Source organism: Salmo salar, unplaced genomic scaffold (genome assembly GCF_905237065.1).
Source record: "Salmo salar unplaced genomic scaffold, Ssal_v3.1, whole genome shotgun sequence".
In the NCBI taxonomy this organism is placed as follows: Eukaryota; Metazoa; Chordata; class Actinopteri; order Salmoniformes; family Salmonidae; genus Salmo; species Salmo salar.
In genome coordinates, this window is record NW_025547485.1 from 220708 (window position 1) to 240814 (window position 20107).

The window sequence follows — 20107 nt, forward strand, 5'->3', positions numbered from 1 at the left end:
ATTTTCCATACAAACGAAAAGAGAGAACGTGTATATTCTCAGACCATACAAGACTTTACACAAGTAGCACAATCCTACTCCCAGGCAGTAGCACCAAAAGTCTTGCTTCAGCTGCTGCAATCTCAAATCAAATGTACCTAGCAGGAAGAGTTCATAAAACAAGACTTTGCTTTTTAACTGGATCCTTACAGTACCAGTCAAAAGTTTGGACACACCTACTCATCCCAGGGATTTTCTTTATTTTTGCTATTTTCTACATTGTAGAATAATAGCGAAGACATCAAAACTATGAAATAACACATGAAATCATGTATTAAATCAATATATATTTTATATTTGCAATTCTTCAAAGTAGCCACCCTTTGCCTTGATGACAGCTTTGCACACTCTTGGCATTCTCTCAACCAGCTTCATGAGGTAGTCACCTGGACTGCATTTCAATTAACAGATGTGCCTTTGTTAAAAGTACATTTGTGTAATTTCTTTCCTTAATGCGTTTGAGCCAATCATTTGTGTTGTGACAAGGTAGGGGTGGTATACAGAAGATACATTTACATTTTAGTCATTTAGCAGACGCTCTTATCCAGAGCGACTTACAGTAGTGAATGCATACATTTCATTTCATGCATTTAAAAAATATAAATTGTACTGGCCCCCGTGGGAATCGAACCCACAACCCTGGCGTTGCACACACCATGCTGGCGTTGCAAACACCATGCTCTACCAACTGAGCCACAGGGAAGCCTGTGCATGTGACAAGATAGACCTATTTGGTAAAATACCAAGTACATACTATGCCGAGAACAGCTCAAATAAGCAAAGAGAAACGACAGTCAGTCAATCCGGAAAACGTCAAGAACTTTTAAAGTTTGTTCAAGTGCAGTCGCAAAAACCATCAAGCACTATGATGAAACTGGCTCTAATTAGGACCACCACAGGACAGGAAGACCCAGAGGTACCTCTGCTGCAGAGGATAAGTTCATTAGAGTTACCAGCCTAAGAAATTGCAGCCCAAATAAATGCTGCACAGTGTTCAAGTAACAGACACATCTCAACATCAACTGTTCAGAGCAGACTGCATGAAAGCAGGCCTTTATGGTCGAATTGCTGCAAAGAAACCACTACTAAAAGACACCAATAAGAAGAAGAGACTTGCTTGTGCCAAGAAACACGAGCAATGGACATGAGACCGGTGGAAATCCTTCCTTTGGTCTGATGAGTCCATTTTTGCTTTTTGGTTCCAACCGCGGTGTCTTTGAGATGCAAAATAGGTGAACGGATGATCTCCGCATGTGTGGTTCCCACCGTGAAGCATGGAGGAGGTGGTGTGGGGGTGCTTTGCTGGTGACACGGTCTGTGATTTAAAAAAAAAATTATAGGCACACTTAACCAGCATGGCTACCACAGCATTCTGAAGCGATACGCCATCCCATCTGGTTAGTGCTTAGTGGGACTATCATTTGTTTTTCAACAGGACAATAACCCAACACACCTCCAGGCTGTGTAAGGGCTATTTGACCAAGAAGGAGAGTGATGGAGTGCTGCATCAGATGACCTGACCTCCACAATCACCCGACCCTCAATCCAATTGAGATGGTTTGGGATGAGTACGACCGCAGAGTGAAGGAAAAGCAGCCAACAAGTGATCAGCATATGTGGGAACTCCTTCAAGACTGTTGGAAAAGCATTCCAGGTGAAGAGAATGCCAAGAGTGTGCAAAGATGTCATCAAGGCAAAGGGTGGTTACTTTGAAGTATCTCAAATATAAAATATATTTGTATTTGTTTAACACTTTTTGGTTGCTACATGATTTGTTATTTCATAGTTTTGATGTCTTCACTATTATTCTACAATGCAGAAAATAGTAAAAATAAAGAAAAACCCTTGACTGGTACTGTACTTGCAGAGCATTGTTTGTGGTACCAGTGGATAATGACCTATAACACACATCATCATTAGATTACCAGTTCAGTAAAAAACACTGATGACCGTTCCCTATGGTTACACTGGTTAACAACAGTTTTAAAATCACTAAATCCCAGATGAACTATTAGCCTAAATTGACATACCAGTTCTACTAGTTAAGGACATTGTAGAACCAATACCCTCATCGGGTGGTGAGGAAGTAGCTGAACAGGACTTTGAACACTGTTTTTGACAACATTGACTAATTACTGCTGGACATTATCAGTACATATGGGTTACCTGGGTGTGGTGCATGTCTGGCCTGAAACCCAGAAAGATGGGAAAACATGGGGCCAATACCGCTCAAGATATCCATAGTCTTAACACATGGCAGACCCCTGGGAGTCCTGCCCTCACTGTATGCCCAAACTGGAGGCCCAACAAAAAGACTGGACCTGATTGGCTCCCTTACAGTAAGATGGGACGCGATTGGCTGTCTGTCTCAGATGGAGGGTTCCGGTTGCTGTACGACCTCAATCACCTGATCCAGATCGGAGATGAAGTGCTTGAGGTCGTCAAGGCAACGCTCCCTGATCTCTCCCAGGTTCTCTCGGAGTGGAATCTGCAGCTGCTTCTCCAGACTGGCGTCCTTAGCAACCAGCATCTTCACTACCATGCCAAACGTCTCACAGTCCTGCCGGTACACCTGGAAAACACCACATCATCAGAAACAGGAGCCAATAACACTTCATTTTGGTCAATTAGCAGATGCTCTTATCCACAAGGAATTTCAGTCAGAGCAATCTAATACAACATGATCAACAAGTAATGAACATCAACTACAGAACTAGAACAAATGAACAGTACTAGCTCTTCAGAGACTAGGAACATCAGCACCCTCCTTGGAATATGAGGGTCTGGTTTTAGAAACTATTTCCTGATGAGCCCAGAGCAAGCTCACGTCTACATGCTCGTTCAATAGCCCTGCTAAAGGAGAAGAGAACACTGGTGTGAACAACACACACTTCATTGTGTTAACACATAGACCCAGTTCTCCTGTCAGCACACAAGCCTTCTTATTGGCTAGCCTGGCCCCAGAGCCAATAAACACCCAGTAAAGTAGAGGAGTTGAGGCTCTAGGGCTTGTAACAGGTGTGAGGGGAACAATGAGAGGAGAGGTGTTAAAACCTTGATGAGAGCTGCTGACCCACACCTAGTCTTCAATGGCTCACACAGACCAAACAGCAAATATACTGCTGATGTCATACAAGGTCAGACCTAGTACACAGTCTAATGATTTGATCAGAGGAGGATTGGTCTAGCTTATCAAAAATTAATTCAATCCAACAGCAACATTTTGATTACAAGAGCTAAATAAAAGGTCTTAAATCTGTAATCTTTCCCATCACGATAAATCACAAATTGAAACATGCACTGACAAGGAAAGATTGAAATAACAGAGGGAAAACACCAAGAGAAGACACTGTTGAACTGTCATTGAGATGAAAAACAGTCCACCCCATTGCCCCAGGGTGACACCTGGAAAAGGTTCTCACCATAAACATGCAGAAGGAGAGAGAAAAGTGGCCTGTTTACAATTGTGACCTTCTACAGACCAACATGGGAGCAGAGAATACATGCAGGCAAGATCATTATGGACATTCCAACATGGTCCACTCACTAGCCCTTGGTTACCACACCCTGACAGCTCTCCACTGCATACTTTGAGCTGTCTCAGACAGCACGGGGCTGTGCCGTCCAGAATAGTTTAGCTTCCAGCTACAGTCCGTTTCCCAGGGCCTCAGTCTCTGAGTCTGCAGCTATAAGAGGTGAGTCACTGTCAGGCCTTTAGGACAGTAACACAGACCTGTCACTATCTTCCCTTTCTCCCCTACCCACCCTCTTATCTTGCTCTCTTTTTCTGTCTCCCTCTCAATTCAATTCAAGGCCTTTATTGGCATGGGAAACATGTTTACATTGCCAAAGCAAGCGAAATAGATAATAAACAAAAGTGGAATAAACAAAAAATGTACAGTAAACATTACACTCACAAAAGTTCCAAAAGACATAAAATGTCATATTATGTGCAAATAGTTAAAGTACTAGGAAAATAAATAAACATAAATATGGGTTGTATTTACAAGGGTGTTTGTTCTTCACTTGTTGCCATTTTCTTGTGGAAACGGGTCACAAATCTTGCTGCTGTGATGTCACACTGTGGTATTTCACCCAGTAGATATGGGAGTTGATTTAAAAAAATAAATAAATAATAATAATTAAATTCTTTGTGGATCTGTGTAATCATCTCTCTCCCCTACTGGATCCTGTCCTGTGTGAACAGTGAGGTGAACTATCACTAATCTTCTCTCCCTACTGGATCCTGTCCTGTGTGAACAGTGAGGTGAACTATCACTAATCTTCTCTCCCCTACTGGATCCTGTCCTGTGTGAACAGTGAGGTGAACTATCACTAATCTTCTCTCCCTACTGGATCCTGTCCTGTGTGAACAGTGAGGTGAACTATCACTAATCTTCTCTCCCTACTGGATCCTGTCCTGTGTGAACAGTGAGGTGAACTATCACTAATCTTCTCTCCCCTACTGGATCCTGTCCTGTGTGAACAGTGAGGTGAACTATCACTAATCTTCTCTCCCTACTGGATCCTGTCCTGTGTGAACAGTGAGGTGAACTATCACTAATCTTCTCTCCCTACTGGATCCTGTCCTGTGTGAACAGTGAGGTGAACTATCACTAATCTTCTCTCCCTACTGGATCCTGTCCTGTGTGAACAGTGAGGTGAACTATCACTAATCTTCTCTCCCTACTGGATCCTGTCCTGTGTGAACAGTGAGGTGAACTATCACTAATCTTCTCTCCCTACTGGATCCTGTCCTGTGTGAACAGTGAGGTGAACTATCACTTATCTTCTCTCCCTACTGGATCCTGTCCTGTGTGAACAGTGAGGTGAACTATCACTAATCTTCTCTCCCTACTGGATCCTGTCCTGTGTGAACAGTGAGGTGAACTATCACTAATCTTCTCTCCCTACTGGATCCTGTCCTGTGTGAACAGTGAGGTGAACTATCACTAATCTTCTCTCCCTACTGGATCCTGTCCTGTGTGAACAGTGAGGTGAACTATCACTAATCTTCTCTCCCTACTGGATCCTGTCCTGTGTGAACAGTGAGGTGAACTATCACTAATCTTCTCTCCCTACTGGATCCTGTCCTGTGTGAACAGTGAGGTGAACTATCACTAATCTTCTCTCCCCTACTGGATCCTGTCCTGTGTGAACAGTGAGGTGAACTATCACTAATCTTCTCTCCCTACTGGATCCTGTCCTGTGTGAACAGTGAGGTGAACTATCCCTAATCTTCTCTTAGTGCTACACTGGGTTCAAATGCCTTCGATTTCATTTTTCTAGATGTAGATCTTTTACTGCTCTAGTGATGTAAGTATTGTTTGGATAACCTTATTAACTATTTATTATGGATTGATTTAGCATTTTATTTGTTTCACTCTTGATGTGATGTGCACTGCAGAGAACACCGGAAGAAGAATTATCACAGCAAAGTATTATAATGTTTGTTTATGTGACAATTATTCATAAGGGACGGGTTTCCAACTGGCGATTTGACAGTTAAATAAAATGTCATTCATTCACTCAGTAATGCTCATTAGACCAAGCAGAAAGTCATCAGGACACAAGGTTGAGCTTAGGTCAAATATAGATTTAGTCCAATTTAAACTAGATGATTAATTATCTGGATTCTCGGGCTCGATACGCCAGGCCGATACAGGAAGCTAACAGGCCTGGGGGAGTGAGTGGGTGCGTGCTGGAGTTGAAGACGAACCACAGCTGAGTTTGGCTGGGCAGGAATGTGAAGGTTGGGGTGGGGGGGCCAGATGAGGACATCTAAGCCGGGTTACAGTCAGGCAGCATCCCAAATGGCACCCTATCCAGTGCACTACTTTAGACCAGGACTCATAGGGCCATGTAGGGAACAGGGTGCCATTTGGGACACAGCCTCAGTCCTCCACCTAACCCAACCCCATTAACAGTTGCTACTGTACTGCTAGGCATTTTCATTTCCAGGCTATTTTTAGCCAATCACAATGTTGCTGGTTGTGGACTAGAGCCAGGCTATGTAAGGTAGGCAGAGGCCATGATAATGAAATCACATGAAACCTCTAATGGCTATGATATCATATGTATGTTAATCAAGAGCCCTACCCATTCACACACATACATAAATGACTGTGTTAATCAGCACTGCATTGTGTTAAGGCTGTATTGTTAGTTCTATAGTAACTGAGATGGTCAGGCAACATAGTGACTGTATTTCCAACCTCAACTCCTTAGTTACTACACCATGAGCGGTTTAGATTCATAGGTAGGCTATACCGAATGTGTACGGAATTAAGTTGTTAATAACAGGAGGAACCAATAAGTCCAAAGCAGGAAGTGCAATGTTCCAACTCCTAACAACGCTTACAATGCATTTCATAGATCACACTGTACTTTCACATACTTCCTGTGTGACCCTTGATCCCACTACCCAATCAGGGAGGAAGTTGCTCTTGACCACTGGAGGTGTGGGTGGGTGTGGGTTTGGGTCCTGTTGTTGAGCCTATGGCTTTGAGCATGGAGGCGTCGACTGGTGGGAGTGCAGGGTCTGATCTCAGGGTTGTGGATCAGAGAGATACTGCATACCGGAAGGACAGGGAGGGGACCCAGCCGGGACACGGAGACAGGGGCCACAGCCCCTCTCTGATTAGAGCCTGGGGGCTGAGGAGGAGGAGAGGCCACACAGTGTGGCTCTGGAGCTTAAAGGGTTGCTATTGAATCAAAACATGCTACCAGCTTTCCAGGTTATGAGGGGTATGGCCTACCTCAAACCAGTGTTCCAAATGGCACCCTATTCCCTACATAGCTCCCTGGTCTAAAGTAGTGCACTATAAAGGGAATAGGGCCCTAGTCTGGTGCCACATTCCAGACGATGATGAATAGGCCCTATAGAAGCTGGATGCCACCCATGCCTTTCTGCCTTTTAACCACTCCATGGAAGTGAGCTAAGCTGGTAGCTCTGCCAAAGTCAGCGCCATTCATATGCCTCATCTTCCTCCTCCTCTACAGTGAGAAGACCATGGAGGTGGAATTTAGTCCAATTTCACTTTGCTACACAAACACAGTAGGCTATATGGGATGACAGGTGATATGTGAAAAGCGTAGAGGGAGCCAGTGTAGGCTAAGTGTACAATGGATGAGATGGCTAGACCAGATTGTGGAGGGAAAATAAACATCTCGCTCTCTCTGTGTGTGTGTGTGTGTGTGTGTGTGGTTGGCATCTGGTTGACACTTGTTGAGCGGCTAACCATTACTGCAGTGGAGAGCCCCACTTTACAGACCTTTCTAATGTGAAATAAGGGGGTTGTTCCTTGAAAGGCTTCCATGCTGGGTCACTTAACTATGCATGATCTGAGGACCTAAACACACACTTCAATCACTTGATGTGGAAAGAGCAGCCAGGTGAAACCTCAGAGGAAATCAACAGATGTTGTTGAGGGAGGCCTAGTGCTCTCAGGAATAGTTTCTCTGAAGCAATGCTTCTTTATGCAGATAGAAACAGGTTCGAACAATTGGCTTTGAAGTACTGGTTTGGGATGTGTCTTTAGTGTTATCTGACAGCTTAGGCCATCACATCACATACAAGCCTACGCTTCAAACACACAAAAATTAGCTTTCTATTGAAATCTCACTGTCACTTTGCAGTGAGGACAAGACATATTACGCTTCAATAATCAACTTGACAAAGATATTGCTTTCAACATAAACGTAAAATCGTATTATTAATTTAATGCTAGATGTGTTCAGACTAGACCTAGAGGAGAGCTGACCAGATGTGTTCAGACTAGAACTAGAGGAGAGCTGACCAGATGTGTTCAGACTAGACCTAGAGGAGAGCTGACCAGATGTGTTCCCAGACTAGACCTAGAGGAGAGCTGACCAGATGTGTTCCCAGACTAGACCTAGAGGAGAGCTGACCAGATGTGTTCCCAGACTAGACCTAGAGGAGAGCTGACCAGATGTGTTCCCAGACTAGACCTAGAGGAGAGCTGACCAGATGTGTTCCCAGACTAGACCTAGAGGAGAGCTGACCAGATGTGTTCCCAGACTAGACCTAGAGGAGAGCTGACCAGATGTGTTCCCAGACTAGACCTAGAGGAGAGCTGACCAGATGTGTTCCCAGACTAGACCTAGAGGAGAGCTATGTTTAACGACAGGATCCTTAATATGGTCCCCTCAAACATGCCTTTTTTCTCTGAGGGAAGAGGGCATCAAATAGCTGTTGTAAGGGTCATGCTCTGAGGTGCAGCTCCACAGAAGGGCTCTGTGTGTGTGTTAGGTCTCTACCCCAGGAGGACACTCAGATTTAATGAGCTCAGTAAAACAGCAGAGATGCCCTTAATTAGCTCACTGGGAGCATAGGACCCCACACACACACACACACACACACACACACACACACACACACACACACACACACACACACACACACACACACACACACACACACACACACACACACACACACACACACACACACACACACACACACACACACACACACACACACACACACACACACACACACACACACACACACACACGTAGCCTAGTGGTTAGAGCGTTGGGCCACTAACCGAAAGGTTGCTAGATCGAATCCCAAAGCTGACAAGGTAAAAATCTGTTGATCTGCCCCTGAACAACGGCCAGTAACTGTTACTAGACCGTCATTGTAAATAATCATTTGTTCTTAACTGACTTGTCTGGTTAAACAAAGGTTCAATAAATAAATACAAAACACACGCCTCAGGTGCTTTCTATCCCACCCCTTCTAGGCTGGGTGGGGGTGGTATATACACCGGGGCTGAACTAGGCTGGCGGTATATAAACCGGGGCTGAACTAGGCTGGGTGGGGGTGGTATATAAACCTGGGCTGAACTAGACTGGTGGTATATTAACCTGGGTAGAACTAGGCTGGGTGGGGGTGGTATATAAACCTGGGCTGAACTAGGCTTGGTGGGGGTGGTATATAAACCTGGGCTGAACTAGGCTTGGTGGGGGTGGTATATAAACCTGGGCTGAACTAGGCTTGGTGGGGGTGGTATATAAACCTGGGCTGAACTAGGCTGGGTGGGGTGGTATATAAACCTGGGCTGAACTAGACTGGTGGTATATTAACCTGGGTAGAACTAGGCTGGGTGGGGGTGGTATATAAACCTGGGAAGCACTAGGCCGGGTGGGGGTGGTATATAAACCTGGGTAGCACTAGGCCGGGTGGGGGTGGTATATAAACCTGGGTAGCACTAGGCCGGGTGGGGGTGGTATATAAACCTGGGTAGCACTAGGCCGGGTGGGGTGGTATATAAACCTGGGTAGCACTAGGCCGGGTGGGGGTGGTATATAAACCTGGTATGAATGGGCATCTGGCTGTTTGCAGTAATACAGGAGGGAACCAGGGTACTAGCTACAGAAACACACCGATGAAACCATGACTCGGCCCAGGAGTTTCTCCTGCTTCAGATGACAGGATAAGGAAAAACTCCAGGCCCTAATTCCACTAATGTTTTTCAAGCTTTTCCTGACCACATGACCTGTTTTATGCAAAGTCTCTTATGAGACAGCATGTCACTGTATTATTCTACATATGATAAATAAACGGAAGTGTGTATGTGGGCTAACCACGCCAGAGACATGGCTGTGTTGGGTACCTTCTCTATTTCCTGGGCCTTGGCTCCGATGGCCTGCGCTCGGCGCTCCTGGAAGTCATCCTGGGTCTTGGGGGTCTCATCGATGGGGGGCAGGCCCTCCTCACGGTCCCACTCTAGGATATGAGCCTCCTCCTGGGGAGAGAGATAGAAAGAGGGTGGCCTGGTCACTCCGCTGTCTGAAAGAAGGATTTCTGAATACCGATTCATCCCAAGCTTTTATATTCATTATTTCATTATTATCCAAGTGTCTATTTAAGACAAAAACCTAAACTTTTTTAAGTATAAAGTCCTTCTGCATTGTCCACTCTGCTATGAATGCCAGTGAATCGATATGGGTGATCCCCTCAAACAGTGTGGTCATGTTCAGAGAGTCCAAAACACACAGTGCTCTGGTCAGCATCTAAGTGGAGCGTTCCCTCCTTTTAGGGCTCAGCTAGACTCTGCATGTGCATCATGGGAAAAGTTCAAATAAACCCCAAAACAAAATGAGATGTTAACACTGCATTAAGTACGGTGATCAAATCACATAGCAGAGCTCCAATTAACCCTCTATAGTAGAGAGAGATCAGCCAGCCAACAGTATTATCCCTCCCCCATTGGGTATAACAGTCTGGCCCCCAGCGCTGGCCCCAGCCCCATGTGTCAGAGACTAAGACAGGGAGAAACGAGGAGAAAACGAGGCCAACTTAGATCATCGCTTCTATACTGCTGGATCTCTCTCTCTACCCCTCTCCGTCTCTCTCTCGCTCTACCCCTCGATCTCTCCGTCTCTCTCTTTCTACCCCTCTCCCTCTGGATCTCTCCGTCTCTGTCTTTCTACCCCTCTCCCTCTGGATCTCTTCGTCTCTGTCTTTCTACCCCTCTCCCTCTGGATCTCTCCGTCTCTGTCTTTCTACCCCTCTCCCTCTGGATCTCTCCGTCTCTGTCTTTCTACCCCTCTCCCTCTGGATCTCTCCGTCTCTGTCTTTCTACCCCTCTCCCTCTGGATCTCTCCGTCTCTGTCTTTCTACCCCTCTCCTCTGGATCTCTCCGTCTCTGTCTTTCTACCCCTCTCCCTCTGGATCTCTCCGTCTCTGTCTTTCTACCCCTCTCCCTCTGGATCTCTCCGTCTCTGTCTTTCTACCCCTCTCCCTCTGGATCTCTCCGTCTCTGTCTTTCTACCCCTCTCCTCTGGATCTCTCCGTCTCTGTCTTTCTACCCCTCTCCCTCTGGATCTCTCCGTCTCTGTCTTTCTACCCCTCTCCCTCTGGATCTCTCCGTCTCTGTCTTTCTACCCCTCTCCCTCTGGATCTCTCCGTCTCTGTCTTTCTACCCCTCTCCCTCTGGATCTCTCCGTCTCTGTCTTTCTACCCCTCTCCCTCTGGATCTCTCCGTCTCTGTCTTTCTACCCCTCTCCCTCTGGATCTCTCCGTCTCTGTCTTTCTACCCCTCTCCCTCTGGATCTCTCCGTCTCTGTCTTTCTACCCCTCTCCCTCTGGATCTCTCCGTCTCTGTCTTTCTACCCCTCTCCTCTGGATCTCTCCGTCTCTGTCTTTCTACCCCTCTCCCTCTGGATCTCTCCGTCTCTGTCTTTCTACCCCTCTCCCTCTGGATCTCTCCGTCTCTGTCTTTCTACCCCTCTCCCTCTGGATCTCTCCGTCTCTGTCTTTCTACCCCTCTCCCTCTGGATCTCTCCGTCTCTGTCTTTCTACCCCTCTCCCTCTGGATCTCTCCGTCTCTGTCTTTCTACCCCTCTCCCTCTGGATCTCTCCGTCTCTGTCTTTCTACCCCTCTCCCTCTGGATCTCTCCGTCTCTGTCTTTCTACCCCTCTCCCTCTGGATCTCTCCGTCTCTGTCTTTCTACCCCTCTCCCTCTGGATCTCTCCGTCTCTGTCTTTCTACCCCTCTCCCTCTGGATCTCTCCGTCTCTGTCTTTCTACCCCTCTCCCTCTGGATCTCTCCGTCTCTGTCTTTCTACCCCTCTCCCTCTGGATCTCTCCGTCTCTGTCTTTCTACCCCTCTCCCTCTGGATCTCTCCGTCTCTGTCTTTCTACCCCTCTCCCTCTGGATCTCTCCGTCTCTGTCTTTCTACCCCTCTCCCTCTGGATCTCTCCGTCTCTGTCTTTCTACCCCTCTCCCTCTGGATCTCTCCGTCTCTGTCTTTCTACCCCTCTCCCTCTGGATCTCTCCGTCTCTGTCTTTCTACCCCTCTCCCTCTGGATCTCTCCGTCTCTGTCTTTCTACCCCTCTCCCTCTGGATCTCTCCGTCTCTGTCTTTCTACCCCTCTCCCTCTGGATCTCTCCGTCTCTGTCTTTCTACCCCTCTCCCTCTGGATCTCTCCGTCTCTGTCTTTCTACCCCTCTCCTCTGGATCTCTCCGTCTCTGTCTTTCTACCCCTCTCCCTCTGGTCTCTCCGTCTCTGTCTTTCTACCCCTCTCCCTCTGGATCTCTCCGTCTCTGTCTTTCTACCCCTCTCCCTCTGGATCTCTCCGTCTCTGTCTTTCTACCCCTCTCCTCTGGATCTCTCCGTCTCTGTCTTTCTACCCCTCTCCCTCTGGATCTCTCCGTCTCTGTCTTTCTACCCCTCTCCCTCTGGATCTCTCCGTCTCTGTCTTTCTACCCCTCTCCGTCTCTCTCTCTACCCCTCTCCGTCTCTCAGTCTCTCTCTTTCTACCCCTCTCCGTCTCTCTCTCGACCCCTCTCCGTCTCTCTCTCTCCCCCCGTCTCTCTCTTTCTACCCCTCTCCCTCTGCATCGCTCAGTCCTCATTTCCTATTGTCCTTTAAGGGGCTAGCTAGGGGACTGGGGATGCAGAGAGCTGGCTACGCTTGATTAAACATTCTGGAGAGAGGAAGCAAGTTAGAGTCAAGTCGCATTAGTGACCCTAAATCATTCAAAAATAAGACAAATATATGAAAACGGGGATCACAGAGTCAAGCGTGTAGGGGGGAGGCGGGGCAACCAGGAGAGAGTGGGGCTCTAAAAAAATACCAATTAGTGGAAAAAATATCAGAATTGGGCTGCCTGTGTAAGCACAGTCAGACTCTCTTTCTCTCCCAGTCCCACTTCAATGTCTAGCCTTTAAGAATACATCATGAAGACACCCTAAACATCCCAGATCTGTGTAAGCCTGAGCAGTTACCCAGGGAGACATGGTGCCTGTGTGTGTCTGTGTTCTCCTAAGGATAACTCCCAAAAGCAAGAGTGTTTGTTGAACCTACACGGTCTCCCATTAAAATGAGTTTACTAATGGCAGAGCTCTTTGATCTTGGCTAAGGTTCTGGGTTCTAAACCAGGGAGAGAGTGGAGGAGGGGAACACAGCGCCTGCCTGCCTGTCGTGACCAGATCAAACAGAGGGTTGGAGGGGTGGAGAGGGAGGGATGGAGGGGGGGTCGCGGGACTCTCACTAAAAAAATACTTTCATCACAGAGGGTTTATTGGCACACACACACACACACACACACACACACACACACACACACACACACACACACACACACACACACACACACACACACACGCAGGATCTCCAAGGGAGGTACCGTGCGCCTTCCGATCTCTCGGAGGATAAAGTATCAGAAAGTGTCTGGCTAGGTTCAAACGGTTGTCTAAATGTCAACCCAAATCAAAAGGATGATTCTACCCAGAGTATACAGCAAATATTTACTAACACACCTGGCATCAGATGATTCACAGCACTTTAACAGTTCTAAGATGTTCCAGAATAATTTGTCAGGAGGTTTGTTTGTTAGAGATGATATGATGAAACAGAGACCATAGTTAATGTAGCGTCACTAGCGTGCCAGGCAGCTCTGTGTATTCACTATGGTGGAGCATCAGGCAGCTCTGTGTATTCAGTATGGTGGAGCATCAGGCAGCTCTGTGTATTCAGTATGGTGGAGCATCAGGCAGCTCTGTGTATTCAGTATGGTGGAGCATCAGGCAGCTCTGTGTATTCAGTATGGTGGAGCATCAGACAGCTCTGTGTATTCACTATGGTGGAGCATCAGACAGCTCTGTGTATTCACTATGGTGGAGCATCAGGCAGCTCTGTGTATTCAGTATGGTGGAGCATCAGGCAGCTCTGTGTACTCAGTATGGTGGAGCACCAGACAGCTCTGTGTATTCAGTATGGTGGAGCATCAGGCAGCTCTGTGTATTCACTATGGTGGAGCATCAGACAGCTCTGTGTATTCACTATGGTGGAGCATCAGGCAGCTCTGTGTATTCACTATGGTGGAGCATCAGGCAGCTCTGTGTATTCACTATGGTGGAGCATCAGACAGCTCTGTGTATTCACTATGGTGGAGCATCAGGCAGCTCTGTGTATTCAGTATGGTGGAGCACCAGGCAGCTCTGTGTATTCACTATGGTGGAGCACCAGGCAGCTCTGTGTATTCAGTATGGTGGAGCACCAGGCAGCTCTGTGTATTCACTATGGTGGAGCACCAGGCAGCTCTGTGTATTCACTATGGTGGAGCACCAGGCAGCTCTGTGTATTCACTATGGTGGAGCACCAGGCAGCTCTGTGTATTCACTATGGTGGAGCACCAGGCAGCTCTGTGTATTCACTATGGTGGAGCACCAGGCAGCTCTGTGTATTCACTATGGTGGAGCACCAGGCAGCTCTGTGTACTCAGTATGGTGGAGCACCAGGCAGCTCTGTGTATTCAGTATGGTGGAGCACCAGGCAGCTCTGTGTATTCAGTATGGTGGAGCACCAGGCAGCTCTGTGTATTCAGTATGGTGGAGCATCAGGCAGCTCTGTGTATTCAGTATGGTGGAGCATCAGGCAGCTCTGTGTATTCAGTATGGTGGAGCATCAGGCAGCTCTGTGTATTCAGTATGGTGGAGCATCAGGCAGCTCTGTGTATTCAGTATGGTGGAGCATCAGGCAGCTCTGTGTACTCAGTATGGTGGAGCATCGGGCAGCTCTGTGTATTCAGTATGGTGGAGCATCGGGCAGCTCTGTGTATTCAGTATGGTGGAGCATCGGGCAGCTCTGTGTATTCAGTATGGTGGAGCATCGGGCAGCTCTGTGTATTCACTATGGTGGAGCATCGGGCAGCTCTGTGTATTCAGTATGGTGGAGCATCAGGCAGCTCTGTGTATTCAGTATGGTGGAGCATCGGGCAGCTCTGTGTATTCAGTATGGTGGAGCATCAGGCAGCTCTGTGTATTCACTATGGTGGAGCATCAGACAGCTCTGTGTATTCACTATGGTGGAGCACCAGGCAGCTCTGTGTATTCAGTATGGTGGAGCATCAGGCAGCTCTGTGTATTCAGTATGGTGGAGCATCAGGCAGCTCTGTGTATTCAGTATGGTGGAGCATCAGGCAGCTCTGTGTATTTAGTATGGTGGAGCATCGCACATTCACTATCCCATATCCCCATGGGGAGTCTAGTTACACTCAGTCAGTACCACTTCAGTCATCAAGAGAAAGGCAGAGGAAACAGCCAGCCAGCCAGCCAGCCTCTCTCTCCGTCTCTCCTCCCAGTTTTTAAAAAGCAATAAGCAATCCGCGTTGTGTCGTGCATAAGAATAGCCCTTAGCCATGGTATATTGGCCATATACCACACCCCCTTGGGCCTTATTGCTTAAATAAACCACACACTGACCTGAATTAAAGCATGAACAGTTAAATATAGTGGTGACTCTTCCTTTTGTCCAAGTTTTTAATGTGTAAAACACTTCATCAGCAGGACTCACCTTAGTGGACGCTGTGCTCTGAGGTGACCCGTCCTGAGAATGACCAGGGGGCCTGTCTTTGTCTGGAAAGGGAGAGAGAAAGAAAAGAACACAGAGCCTGAGGGATGGAGGAGGGATTCATTCAGAACAACACACCTCGAGCCAGTACAATGAAAAAGACCACTCAGTGTATAGTGTGATCTTATTGGGGGTTATAAAGGTGTCTGACATGTTCTGACACCGCCAGGTAGGTTCCTGTGGGGGTGACAGGGGATACACCACACCTGGTCTACACCGCCAGACAGTCTCCAGCCGGCACGCCGCCAGAGAGTCTCCCTCCGGCACGCCGCCAGAGAGTCTCCCTCCGGCACGCCGCCAGAGAGTCTCCCTCCGACACGCCGCCAGACAGTCTCCCCTCCGACACGCCGCCAGACAGTCTCCCTCCGACACGCCGCCAGAGAGTCTCCCTCCGACACGCCGCCAGAGAGTCTCCCTCCGACACGCCGCCAGACAGTCTCCAGCCGCCAGACAGTCTCCATCCGACACGCCGCCAGACAGTCTCCCTCCGACACGCCCGCCAGAGAGTTCTCCCTCCGACACGCCGCCAGAGAGTCTCCCTCCGACACGCCGCCAGACAGTCTCCTCGAACAGACAGTCTCCATCGAACAGACAGTCTCCCCTCCGACACGCCGCCAGACAGTCTCCATCCGACACGCCGCCAGACAGTCTCCATCCGACACGCCGCCAGAGAGTCTCCCTCTGACACGCCGCCAGAAGTCTCCCTCCGACACGCCGCCAGAGAGTCTCCACACGCCGCCAGACAGTCTCCATCCGACACGCCGCCAGAGTCTCCCTCCGACACGCCGCCAGACAGTCTCCATCCGACACGCCGCCAGACAGTCTCCATCCGACACGCCGCCAGACAGTCTCCATCCACCATTGCATTGGATGTTTGTCCAGCTCCTGTTATTATTTGGGGAAGTGTTTAAGCCTCTGTACTCCTCTCCATCCAGGCTTGTCCCCTCCTATCCCCTCTGCACTGATCAGATCCTGTGGATGGCTGCATAATAAGGGAGAACTGCATTAGGAGACACCCTGCAGGCTAGTCAGACTGAATTGCAGGCCCTCATTCGTCCGTTGGCACTCTCCTCTTTCCGTCTCTCGCTCTCTCTGACCTGTGTTGCCAGAGGCTTGATGCCCAAGCAGCATCGATGCTCAGTGGGCACCACTGCAGGCGCCATGGTCAATTACCCATTAGGCCCATGTCTGTCACTTCAGACACCATGCTCAGACACTCCCAGGAGAAATTCAAATGATGTGCTGGTTCCATATTTTATTAAGAGGGTCCCTTCTCCCTGCACCATATACCATTACATTATTCAGATACACTGCTGAACTCAATTCTGATGGAGGATAAGTTCTGAATGACATTTTTAGTGGAGAGATGTGTGACTGTGTCAAATCCGTTGGCCGACTTTGTGGGTTGAACAGAATTAATTTCCATGATATCAAAAACACTCCATAACTGAATGTGAAAGTGGGATTGAGAGTGAGAAAGACCAGAGAGAGAGAGAACTTACGGGTGGAGGATATTAGTATTGTCTTGCCCCTGGAAAAGGGTTGACAGAGCCAACATGGTGGCCAGTAACATCTATCTCCCACACTAACATGTCGCCCCACACAGCAGTTATATCCATTAGAGAGAGTAGACACCCTACTCCTTCCTCTATGTCTCTACACAAACAAACTGACAGCGTTTTTATGATCCATAACAAAGTGGCAGAGAGAGCGTGAAAACGGCAGGCCAGCCGACCAATTAGCAACGCTCTCTCAGGTTACCTCAGCTGAAACAGACCGAGCAGTATAAAGACCTTCACAGAAACTCTCTCTCATATTACCTCAGCCGAAACAGACCCAGCAGTATAAAGACCTTCACAGAAAACTCTCTCTCAGGTTACCTCAGCCAAAACAGACCCAGCAGTATAAAGACCTTCACAGAAAACTCTCTCTCAGGTTACCTCAGCTGAAACAGACCCAGCAGTATAAAGACCTTCACAGAAAACTCTCTCTCAGGTTACCTCAGCTGAAACAGACTCAGCAGGACAAAGACCTTCACAGAAAACTCTCTCTCAGGTTACCTCAGCTGAAACAGACTCAGCAGGACAAAGACCTTCACAGAAAACTCTCTCTCAGGTTACCTCAGCCGAAACAGACCCAGCAGTATAAAGACCTTCACAGAAAACTCTCTCTCAGGTTACCTCAGCTGAAACAGACTCAGCAGGACAAAGACCTTCACAGAAAACTTCAACCCTAGATCTCTTTTATTATGGGCGGAGCTGGACGTAGGGTGGGAATGTTGGTTCACGGTTAAACCTCATTCTATATCTCAATTCAACATTGAGGTTCAACCTTGTGGGAGTTGGTGTTTAACCAAGGAGCTAAAGAGCCATTTCTCCATACTACGTCCTTGGTTAGAATGATAGTGTGTCATTAAAAACACAGGATAGAAGTCTTATGATGAAATAACAGTAATCCAGCATTGATTCGGCAGACCCATTTCTGTTGATGATATTATCTACAGTAACTGTTTATTCCCTACACTAAAACACACACTATAGTCTCTAGAACCCATCCTAGTTTCCCCTCTTCCCTGTACTTACCAGACATCCTGCTCAGACAAAACTCTTCACACCCTGAGAGACCATGGAGAAGAGAACATGGACGTCACTAAGACTATAATCACACAGGCCGCCAGCCAGCTGGGAACGGCTCCTGTTGACCAATGAGCTACTATAGATGATCATTATGGCTGTTAGAACCAATACATGGAGGACGAGGAGCAGAATCCACATGCTCAGCTTTCTTTCAGCAGAGACAATCACATCTATGGCTGATTCACACTAACACAGCACAGTGCACCACTGACCCATGGGTACTTGTCCACGGGCCTGTTTGGGGAACAGCCACCCACCCCAGGGCTGCTCAGCCACAGGGGTACCAGAGAGCACCTAAAAGCACGCCATGGCATCATCAGATGGGGACGACAAGATTAAACTACAGAGGCTGAGGATTCCCCCCTGGTTCCAATAATGTAGTGGGGTCAAAATGTCAATTCACAGGGCTTCATCTGTCTATTGGACAAGTTAAGCTGGAATCCCAGCTCCTCATAAGCTGCTGAACTGAATGCAACCCAAGAGGAACATGATTGGTGGGGAGTGAGTGGTGGGGGAGGTACTTACTTTTCTGCTGGGCGGGTTGGGGGAGACCCTTGCCTCTGTCAGGAGAGTAGCTCTTGCTACTGACGGTGGAGCCGGACCGGCTGTGGGGGGAGGGGGGGACGTCTGTTCTCAGGGGAGGCAAGGGACCTTTCCTTCTGTAGGTGAGAGACAAGGGGATTTTAGTGCTCTTAGGGTGACTTAGAATCAGTACATTCAACTAAAGATGGTAAAGGGTCAAATAAAGGAAAAAAGATAGAAGACAGAGAGAGAGAGAGAGAGAGAGAGAGAGAGAGATCAGCTTCTTCACATATGTAGAGTCTGAGCGGTACCAATGCATCAAGTCTGACACCAACAGGCTCCTGAACAGCTTCTATCCCCATGCCATAAGACTGCTAAATGGCTAACTAAATAGCTAGCTAAATGGCTACACAGACTGAGTTGACCCTTGTAATTTTATTCTTATTTCTGTCTCTATACACACTCCCAGGGCCCTACACACACACTGACACACCAACACTCCCAGGGCCACACACACTGACACACACACACTCCCAGGGCCCTACACACACACTGACACACCAACACTCCCAGGGCCACACACACTGACACACCGACACTCCCAGGGCCCTACACACACACTGACACACCAACACCCCAGGGCACACACACTGAACACACACACTCCCAGGGCCCTGAAACAACACTGACACACCAACACTCCCAGGGCCACACACACTGACACACCGACACTCCCAGGGCCCTACACACACACTGACACACCAACACTCCCAGGGCCACACACACTGACACACCAACACTCCCAGGGCCCTACACACACTGACACACCAACACACACTCACAGGGCCCTACACACACTGACACACCAACACACACTCACAGGGCCCTACACACACTGACACACCAACACACACTCACAGAGCCCTACACACACTGACACACACTCACAGGGCCGTACACACTACAGACACTCCAACACACATCAACTTCTCATAAACATATAACATGCACATTCATTTATACTGACTAAACACAACCACTCAGATACAATCATCATATACGCTGCTGTTACTCTATTTATCATATATCCTGATGCCTCGTCACCTTACCCCTATACATATCTACCTCCATCACTCCAGTATCCCTGTCACCTTACCCCTATACATATCTACCTCTATCACTCCAGTATCCCTGTCACCTTACCCCTATACATATCTACCTCCATCACTCCAGTATCCCTGCACATTGTAATATGCTATTGAACTACCCTGTATATAATACCTTACCCCTATACATATCTACCTCCATCACTCCAGTATCCCTGTCACCTTACCCCTATACATATCTACCTCCATCACTCCAGTATCCCTGCACATTGTAAATATGCTATTGGAACTGACCCTGTATATAATACCTTACCCCTATACATATCTACCTCCATCACTCCAGTATCCCTGCATATTGTAAATATGCTACTGGAACTGACCCTGTATATAGTACCTTACCCCTATACATATCTACC

General features: G+C 47.9%; 1 protein-coding gene across 1 annotated transcript in view; it reads right to left on the reverse strand.

Annotated features, from left to right (window-relative positions):
- Positions 1-1798: 1798 nt before the first annotated feature.
- The window catches only part of LOC123724014 (periphilin-1-like), a 35131-nt gene continuing 16822 nt past the window's right edge, over positions 1799-20107 (reverse strand). The window contains exons 5-8 of the mRNA XM_045711295.1: positions 18589-18722; positions 15371-15432; positions 9681-9812; positions 1799-2611 (exon numbers count right to left, since the gene is read on the reverse strand). Coding sequence (XP_045567251.1) covers positions 2408-2611; positions 9681-9812; positions 15371-15432; positions 18589-18722 — 532 coding nt within the window. The 3' untranslated portion in view covers positions 1799-2407. The remainder of the gene's footprint in view (positions 2612-9680; positions 9813-15370; positions 15433-18588; positions 18723-20107) is intronic.